Source organism: Chrysochloris asiatica, unplaced genomic scaffold, assembly GCF_000296735.1.
Source record: "Chrysochloris asiatica unplaced genomic scaffold, ChrAsi1.0 scaffold00417, whole genome shotgun sequence".
NCBI classification, from domain to species: Eukaryota; Metazoa; Chordata; class Mammalia; order Afrosoricida; family Chrysochloridae; genus Chrysochloris; species Chrysochloris asiatica.
The window spans coordinates 871,487-881,587 of NW_006408935.1; the positions used below are offsets into that span (position 1 = coordinate 871,487).

The 10,101-nt window shown below is 42.1% G+C and overlaps 1 protein-coding gene across 1 annotated transcript in view; it reads left to right on the top strand.

Annotated features, from left to right (window-relative positions):
* The window catches only part of LOC102842848 (leukotriene-B(4) omega-hydroxylase 1-like), a 552,783-nt gene that overhangs the window by 14,225 nt on the left and 528,457 nt on the right, over window positions 1–10,101 (top strand). Inside the window, exon 3 of the mRNA XM_006876825.1 lies at window positions 5,889–6,054. Coding sequence (XP_006876887.1) covers window positions 5,889–6,054 — 166 coding nt within the window. The remainder of the gene's footprint in view (window positions 1–5,888; window positions 6,055–10,101) is intronic.

Sequence of the window (10,101 nt, forward strand, 5' to 3'; positions counted from 1 at the left end):
GTGAGCTTGAACTGCCAACCTTACAGTTCAAATGGCTTTGCAGTCTGGCACATTAACCCACAGTACCACACCAGGACTATATATATATATATATATACACACACACACACATACATGATGATATATAATTTGGAGTCCCGGTGTGGTACTGTGGGTTAAGGTGCTGGACTGCAAAGTCAGTTTGGATTACAAGGTTGGTGGTTCAAGGCCACCAGCTGCTTCTTGGAAACCCTATATAAATGTGCTATGATTCAGAACTGGCTCGATGGCACTTAACAACAACAACTACCGTATAGGTTTGGCAGGTGATATTTCTTCACATGTATTCGTATGTACTGTCAATATATCCATGTATATAGTAGAGTGGGGAATGTGGTGGATCTGTAGGATAAGCATTGGACTGTGAATCACAAGGTCAGCTGTTGGAGTCCACCAGTCACTCCAAGGGAGAAATATGAGGCTTTCTGCTCCCACAAAGATGTACAACCTCAGAAAACCCTTTACAGGTTCGCTATGAGTTGGAACCGACTAGATGGCACTTAACAACAAGATAATTAGAGCAAACGGGGCACTGTTATGAAAACTTCTTAGCCATAACTCAAGCACCTTGAGGGAATGAGTCAATGGACCTGGGTGTTCAGGACCATAGTTTCAGGGGACATTGGGTTCAACTGACATAACATAGTCCACAAAGACTATGCTCTACATCCTACTTTGTTAAGGAGTGACTGTGGTCTTAAACATTTGGGAGTGACCATCTAAGGCATAACTATTGGTCTCTCCCTGGCTGGCACAAAGAAGAGTTAAAAAACAACAACAAAAAACCCCAAAGACACATAGAAACAATAAGTCCGATAAGCCGATGGACCATGTGAACCTCAGCATTCATGATCCTGAGACCAGAGGAATTAGATGGTGCCCAGCTACCACTGTCGACCACTTTGAAAAGGGTCACAATAGAGGGACCTGAACAGAATAGAAGGAAAATGTGGAACAAAGCTCAAAATCATGAAAAAGGCCAGGTTTCTTGGTCTGATGGAGACTGATGGAACTCCTGACTATGGTCCTTAGTCACCCTTCAATCCTGAAACTGAAATACTTCTGTGGTTCAACTTTCAGCCAAACAACAGATGAGACCACAGGCTCAGCAATAATGCCAGGGGGGTATGCCCTCCTTAGAACAATCAATTGATATGAGATCAAAAGGGCAGCGTTTGTCCAGAGATAAAGCTCAGAAAGCATGAAGGGATAGGAAAGAAGGGTGAATGAAAACAGGTAGGAAGTAGGAATCTATTTCATTAAGTATCTCCCTTGTTTGTTGTTGTTAAGTGCTGTTAAGTTGGTTTCAACTCACAGCGGCCTTGTATAGGGTTTCTGAGGAGTGGCTGGTGGGTTTGACCTTGCAGTCCAGTGTCTCCCTTAGGGATTGCAATCAATGTCACCAAACAAAATAAGTATGAGTTGTTGAGTAGAAAACCAATTTGCTATGTAAAATTTCACCCAATTCATAATAAAAGGTTCTAAAAATGTTCTCTTCACTTTCAGCAAGAAAAGTTGTGACATGTGCATATGAAAAATTGTTAATTACTCTTCCTCCAATGCTGATGCCATGTTCATAATCCAGTTTCTCAGATTATTTGCTCAGCATACAGATTGAATAAATATGGTAAGAGGATACAACCCGGATGCACACCATTACCGATTTTAAATCATGATGCATCATCATGCCATGATTTGAATGACTGTTTGAATGACTGCCTCTTGGTCTGTGTACAGGTTCCAAGTGAGCTCAGTTATGTGTTCTAGAATTTCTATTATGTTACCCATAACCTCTTATGATCCACACAGTTGAATGCCTTTGTGTAGTTGATAAAGTACAGATAAACATATTTCTGATAGTCTCGGCTTTCAGGAAAGTTTCATCTGATAGCAACAATGCTACCCCTCATTCAATATCCTATTATGAATCTGGCTTAAATTTCTGCAGATCCCCTGTTGATATATTGCTACAACCATTTTCAAATTATTTTCAGTAAACATTTACTTGCCTGTGGTACTGATGCTATTGTCCAATAATTTCCACATCTCATGGAATACTTTTCTTTGGAATGGCTACAAATAAGGATCTCTTCCAGTTAGTTGGCCAGGTACTTGTCCCTGGAGACTCCCCCCACTCCACCAAAAAATCCCCAAAAAACCAAAACTGAGACTTCTTCCTTCAGTACTATCGATTCTCGATCATATACTACCTCTTGAAATGTTGAACATCAACCAGTTCCTTTTGGTACAATGACTCTGTGTATTCTTTTCATCTTTTTTGAGTGTGTGTGTGTGTGTGTGCACGTCAGACATCTTTATTTCACTCCTGCTATGCCAGGAATTCATAAGGACTAGGTTCTAGCAGCTCAGGCTCCTTTCCATTGGTTCTCACAAAGTGCACCTCTCTGGGGGGAGCAGGCTGGCGCTTTAGTTGAATCCAGGTCCCTTTCTCTTTGGCTTCCTTCTTTTTCTCATCATTTTCCTTCACTTGCTTCAGGAAGCTGTCTCTGCTATTAGAGTGCTTAATATGCTCAGTGCACACATTATTTCTCTTGGCAAGAATCTTGTCCTTGACTTGCTTGTTCACAACAATGTCAACAGCATGATGGATCACATTGTAGACTCTTCCGGTTTTGCCATGGTAACATTTGTGGGGCATGCCTTTTTGAACTGTGCCCATTCCCTTGATATCCACAATATAGCTTTTTTGTAGAATCGCATATATGCAGCTAAAGGAATGACCCCATGTTTTCTGAAAGGCCTGGAGAAGATACAGCAGGTGTCCCACCTCTTTCCCTTTGTGTTCGTCATCTTGGTAGATTACTGCAAGATGGCGGCACCAACCAAAAGGCTCTTTTCATCTTTTTTTTTTTTAATGCTTCCTGTGATGTTCAATATTTTGGCCATAGAATCCTTCAATATTACAACTAGAGAAGTGCATTTTATCTTGTCTTCCAAATTTCTTGGTATAGACAAATGAGCACTTGTAATGTTCCATCTGCTTGTTGAAACATCTCACTTGGTATTCCATAAATTCCTGGAGACTCTTCCCACACAAAGCTTAGACTTCTTCCTTTAGTACTATTGATTCTTGATCATATACTACCTCCTAAAAGGCTGAATATCAACCAGTTCTTTTTGGTACAATAACTGTGTATTCTTTTAATCTTTGTGTGTGTGTGTGTGTGTGTGTGTGATGCTTCTGTGCTGTTCAGTATTTTGCCCACAGAATCTTTCAATATTGCAACTAGAGGCATGCATTTTTTCTTCAGTTCTTTCAACTTGAGAAACGCTGAGCACATTTGTCATTTTTGGTTTTTGAACTCAAGGTCTTTGTACATTTCCTTATAATACTTAATTGATCTAGTATGACCTCAACTGGGATAATTGGTCTACCTCACGTATTCCTCATCCTCCAGTAGACTGGACCAAGCTTGTTCACATGCTGAAGACTGTGCTCCAAGACAGAGCAGAGAAACATACAGCATCTTTTGAGACCTAGGTTCATTTTGACTACATTCTATCTGTCAAAGCCCATTAACAACCTGTTAGCGTGTAATACTTTCTAACAGACAGGAATTTATTTTCTCACAGTTTAGGATGCTGGAAGTCCATATTCAGAAAATTTCAAAGGGCAGCTTAAGAACAAAGTCAAGTTATTATAATGAAAGGTGCAAAGACTTGGAGTCAGAAAACCAAAAAGCAAGAACACACTTGGTATTTCTCAAGCAGAATGAACTGAAGGAAAAATTCAAGCCTGGTAGTAATATTGAAGGACTCTACAGGTAAAATATTGAATGATGCAGGAAACATCAAAAGAAGATGGAAGGAATACATAGAGTTACTTTACCAAAAATATTGGCCAATTTTCTGAAGTTGTAGAACTTGCCAGGTTGACCCAGCTAGCAAGTGAGCTAGTAAGGGGTGAAGCTGGGATTTACACGTGTTATATCCAACACCAGAATAAGTCATTTACACTGTTAAGAACCCTTAATGGTTGGAACCCAAGAGAGGGCAATGAGTTGACCAAGGGCGTATGGAACACAGGGGATAGCACTGGGCCCTGGATCCAGGTCTCCTGATACCCTGCATGTAGTTTTCACATCCTAATGATGACAGTTTCAACTACCACCCACGCCTGGCCTACACCTGGGATGGGTTTATTGGGAGAAGAACCAGGAGGCTGGGTTCTGGGTTGAGTCTCTCCTGGTAGTTGGGTCTGGGAGAGGGCCTCAGGAGAATAAGAGCTCAGTCCTAGCTCTTGTCTCTGTTCTTGGTAGGCTAAGTGGCAGCGCCTAGCCTTGGATGGCAGTGCTCATCTGGACATGTTTGAGCACATCAGCCTCATGACCCTGGACAGTCTGCAGAAATGCATCTTCAGCTTGGACAGCCACTGCCAGGAGTGAGTCCTAAGCCTGGATCTCGGAACTTGGACTATTGACCCAAAGGACTAGGTGGGGAGGGAGGACTGACCAAGGTAACCAGAAGAACCTTCCTGGAGGAGATGGGTCAGAGCTGGGCAAAGAAGGACAGGAAAAGGGAGAGATAAAATGAGGTTCTTCCAGGTTAGTGGGAATGTTTGAATAAAGGCAAGAAATCTAGGATGAGCAGATCATGTGCAACAAGCAGTGAGGAGACATGTTAGATATGAAGCTGGACAGTTAGATGGGGGCTAGATTTTAAGGGGTTTCAAAAGTCAGGCAAAGGGTCTCAGACCTTTATGCAGAGGTTTCTAGGGAGCCATGGGGTGTGGTGTCACAGCCGAGCTTTGGAAATCTGACTTTGTGAAAGACTATCATGTTGATATTGGATGGAGAAGTTTTGAGGTTCATATAGAGTATGGGGAACTTTGAGAGTTACCTATGTAGAAGAAGGGGTAAGACCAGATTCTGGGAAGAAGGAGAAAGCATGGTGCCAAACCTCTGCCTGGTGCTCTGGTGCCTGGAGGCAGCTCTTAGTGATGAGAATAGAAGCCTAGGGGGCAACCTGACCCTGTGGTTCAGGGTGGGAAGTGATCCCAGGGTTTCATGTGAGTTAGGGACATCCAACCTGTCTCTGACTTGGCCTTGCAGACGTCCCAGCGAATATATTGCTGCCATCTTGGAGCTCAGTACTCTCGTAGTGAAACGGCATCTTCAGATCTTCCTGCACATGAACTTCCTCTACTACTTCACTCCTGATGGGCGGCGCTTCCGCAGAGCCTGTGACCTGGTGCACGACTTCACAGACGCTGTGATCCAGGAACGGCGTCGTGCTCTCAGTTCTCAGGGGACTGATTACTTCCTCAAGGCCAAGGCCAAGACTTTTGACTTCATCGATGTGCTCCTGCTGGCCAAGGTGGGTTTTTCTGGGACCTGTGTTGGAGAGTTGGGCAGTACCTCAATTTCAAATGTCATATTGAAGAGCTTGGGTTTAATTCTGAAGACACTGAGGAGTTATAGAAGATGTTTGAGGTGGGGAAAGGATGGTTTAGAGTTATGTATTAAGGATCATTTGATGGGATTTTGTTTGGAGAAGCAAGGAGACAAGAAGGCAGCCCAGGGGCTTTGAGGATGGTTGGGGGGGTACTGTGTGGATGATGGATACTAGAGTCATCAGAGATGGGGTGATTCAGGCATGGTGGTGGTCTTCCTTTCTCTCCAGGATGAAGCAGGAAAAGCATTGTCAGATGAGGATATCCGAGCGGAGGCCGACACCTTCATGTTTGAGGGTGAGGGTCCCAGCATGGGATTGTACTGGGGTCAGCAGACTATTCTTTACAGGGACTTGGCAGGTGGACACATAACTCCATTCTGTCATACCCTCCCTCATTCTCTTTGAGGATCTCAATGCATAAAAGGCAGTGGAAGCAGACAGTGACCCAAACCTACCTGGTTGCCCCTCAGGCCATGACACCACAGCCAGTGGCCTCTCCTGGGTCCTGTACAACCTTGCCAAGCACCCAAAATACCAGGAGCGCTGCCGACAGGAGGTGCAAGAGCTCCTAAAGGACCGGGGGACAGAGGAGATTGAATGGTGAGTGCAGACTCTCAGGACCTCTTCCCAGAGCCCCTTTGCTTGGCTCTGCCTCAGGTGGGTATGAAGGAAGATCTTCCTGCCAAGTTTCCATTATTACCTTGTGGAGCAGAAGTCACAGGCAGGGTCTGTAACTCCGCCCAGTTGGTAGAAAAAATTGCCAGCTCGTGTTGGAAAGGTCTGGTGACTGACTGTTGATGTTTGGTGTGCCATAACTTGCTGTATGGCTTGAATGAAGTTAGTTGCCTTTTTTGAATATTACCCTTTTCTCTTCTATAAATGGGGCAATCTCCACCCCACAGGGCTTCTTAAAGGATTCATGACAATGTATGTTTACATAAACTATCTCCCCTACCTTGTTTTCTGTCTGAATTTACATGGTTTTCAAAGGTATTCTTGAATGCTTGTTCATCCTTCCCCTACTCCCCACTGCATATTCCATCTCAAGGGTCCACTAGAGATCTGTTGGGGGTAAAAGTCATCCACCTCTCTGTTCAGCAAACTCTTTGTACTGCCTGTCCTCCAGCTCTGTACCCAGATCCCTTGTTGTCAAGGCAGGGCAGAGAGAAAGGTCAGCCAGAATTGAATGTCAGCGCAGAGTTCAGGTTAGAGCTGGGTTTTAACAGATCTTTCTGTGACTTGGAGTAAACTGGAGGGGATGCTCTAGATATCTGGTGTCCAGAAAGCAGATGCTGGGCTGGGTGCTGTAAAGAAGGCATGAACATCAACAACATCTCCTTACATCAAAGCTTTGCTGAACACAACATTCCTGTGAGGTGGAGAAATACTTTTGTGCTTCCCCCAACTTAAAAAAATGTATATATTTGGTACAAATGCAAAAAGTGCAAAATGGTTTTCAAGGAATTTGAACCTCTGCCATAAGCCAGTGTCTCACTGCTGTTCCTGCCTTCAATGGTTTCTCATGTGCCCTTATGTGTGGACAGTGTCCAGTCTTATGCATATGTTCATGTGTTCACAGTGTTTCCTGTCTTGCTCATTCTCTCTCTTTCTCTGGGAATAGTAATTCAGATCTGCACATTAGCAATATGTCTTCCAGATCTTTTCTTTCTTTCTTTTTTGGAAATTAAAATATTAAGGAATAATGACAACTTTTTTTTTTTTTTTGCACATAAGGAAGCCTCATTAGAAGATCAAAGGTGACTAATTCCACGTTTGCTCCCATTGTCACCAAATGTATTTTCCGCGAGGTCTCTAGACCCACCAACTTGTCATATGTCCTTTTAGAACATTCTCTTTGCATTGCCATACATGGACATTTTGCTACTTGTTCTGTTCAATCAGCACCATGTCTTAGAACTCTTTCTTTCTGTGTGTTGCATGCTATGTGCTCAGCATGTTTACTAGCTCACCTCTCCTGAGGACACATGTGTAAACATTTAAAGCTCTAACAAATATTGCTGAATTGCCTTCCAGAGTCTCTGTGTTGAATTACCCTCTAGATTACAGTGTGTTATGGGATAACTGACCCTGATTTCCCCCTTTTTGATACTTGTATAATATTTCTTTGTATGGATGGGTGTACCATAACGTATGTAAACATTCCCCCATTGATGAGCTCTGTAGTGTTTCCAGCCATCTACTAATATAAACATGTTGCAGTGCGCATCTGTATACACTGATTGCCTGTATTGCTTGCCTGTAGGAGTGTTTCTGTGGGACAGATTCCTAGAAGTACATCTACTGAATCAAAGACCACTTGAGTTTCATAACTTGATAAAACCAAACCAAAGCTATTGTCATTGAGTCAGTGCTGATTCCTGGTGATGCATGCATTCCAGAGTAGAACTGTGCTATGTAGGGTATTTATGGCAGTGGTCCTTTAGAAGTACATTAACAGGTTTTTCTTCTGAGGTGCCTCTCTGTGGATTTCAACCTTCAAATTTTCTGTTAATAGTTGAGGGCTTAACCATTTGCACCAATCAGGGACTTCACAACTTAATAACTTTTGGAAAATCTACTCCTACAAACACAATTTTAAAGATGAGCAATTTCCCTGTGTCCTCATCAGCACTGTGCATTGTCAAACCTTGGTTAACTCAATAGGTGAATTGTGGTACTCCATTATTTTATTTTATTATTCTTTTAAGCAAGCAAGAAGATTTATTAAGCACAGACATTCTTGTAGAGATGAGAATGGGCTTCCACCTCGTGAGTGAAGTGGAGTGCCCAGTGAGTTCCTTGTTCACTTTTTATACTGTTTTCTTTGGTACTCCATTATTTGAATAGGCATCTCTTTAATTATGACAAAGATTGAGGACCAAGAAGCAGTTCTTCAATCAGAACATGGGAACACTGAATGGTTTAAAATTAAGACAGCTGTGCAACAGGGATGTATTCCTTCACCATATTTACTCAACCTGTATGTTGAGCAAATCATCCAAGAAGCTGGGTTCTATGAAGAGAAACGTGGCATCAGGTTTGGAGGAAGACTCATTAACAACCTGCGCTATGCAAATGAAACAACCTTGCTTGCTGAAAGCCAAGAGGACGTAAAATATTTACTGATGAAGATCAAAAAACACAGCCTTTGGTATGGATTACATCTCAATGTAAAGAAAACAAAAATCCTAACCACTGAACAAATAAACAACATTTTTATCAATGGAGAAAAGATTGAAGTTGTCAAGGACTTCATTCTTCTTGGATCAACTATCAACACTCACGGTAGCAACAGTGAAGAAATCAAATGACATATTGCATTAGGTAAATCTGCTGCACAATACCTTTTTAAAGTGTTGAAGAACAAAGATGTCAGCTTGAGAACTAAGATACTCCTGACCCAAGCCATGTATTTTCTATAACCTCATATGCATGTGAAAGCTGGACAATGAATAAGGAAGACTGTAGAAGAATTAATGCTTTTGAGTTATGGTATTGGAGGAGAATATTGAAAGTACCATAGGCTGCCAAAAGAACCAACAGATCTGTGTTGGGAGAAGTAGTCAGAGTGCTCCTTGGAGACCAAGATGGCTAAACTTCATCTCTCATACTTTGGACATATTGTCAAGGAGATCTTGCTTGGTAAAGTAGAGGGTCAGTATACAGACTCCTCATGAGCACAATTAAGTTTTCTGGAATACTCATACTTTGAAATATTGTCCATAGCTTGTCATGGCCCACACAATTAAAATCCTTTGCGTAGTCAACAAAGCACAGGTAAGCATGTTTCTGGTATTCTCTGCTTTCAGCCAAGATCTATTAGACATCAGCAATGATATCCCTCATTCCACGGCCTCTTCTGAATCTGGCTTGAACCTCTGGAAGTTCTCTGTCAACGTATGCTTGCAGCAGTTTCTGTATTACCTTCAGTAAAACTTTACTTATGTGGGATATCGAAGAGATTGTCCAATGATTTCTACATTTCCTTGGGTCATCTCTCTTTGGGCACAAATATAGATCTCTTCCAATCAGTTGGCCAGATAGTTGTCTTCCAAATTTCCTGGCATAGATGACTGAGTGCCTCCAGTGCCGCCTTGCTTTCTGGAAAGATTTCAATTTTTATTCCATCAACTCCTGGAGCCTTGTTCTTTGCCAATTCCTTCAATGCACGTTGGACTTTGTCAGTATCATTGGCTCTTAATGATATAGTACCTCTTGAAATGGTTGAACATCAACCATTTCCTTTTGGTTCAGTGACTGTGTATTCCTTCCATCTTCTCTTGATGCTGTCTGCATCATTCAATAATTTGCCCAGAGAATCCTTCAATAATAAATGTCGAGGCTTGAATTTTTACTTCAGTTCCCCCAGCTTGAGAAAGGCTGAGCATGTTTTTCCTTTTTGGTTTTCTGACTCCAGATCTTTGCACATGTTTTTGTAATATTTGACTTTGTCTTCTCGAGTTGATCTTTGAAATTTTCCGTTCAACTCTTGGACCTCCTCATTTCTTCCATTTGCTTTAGAATCTCTACTCTGGAGAGCAAGTTTTAGGGTCTCTTCTGACATCCATTTTGATCTTTTCCTCCTTTCTTATCTTCTTGATGACTTTTTGCTTTCTTCATGTATGATGTTCTTGATGTCATCCCACA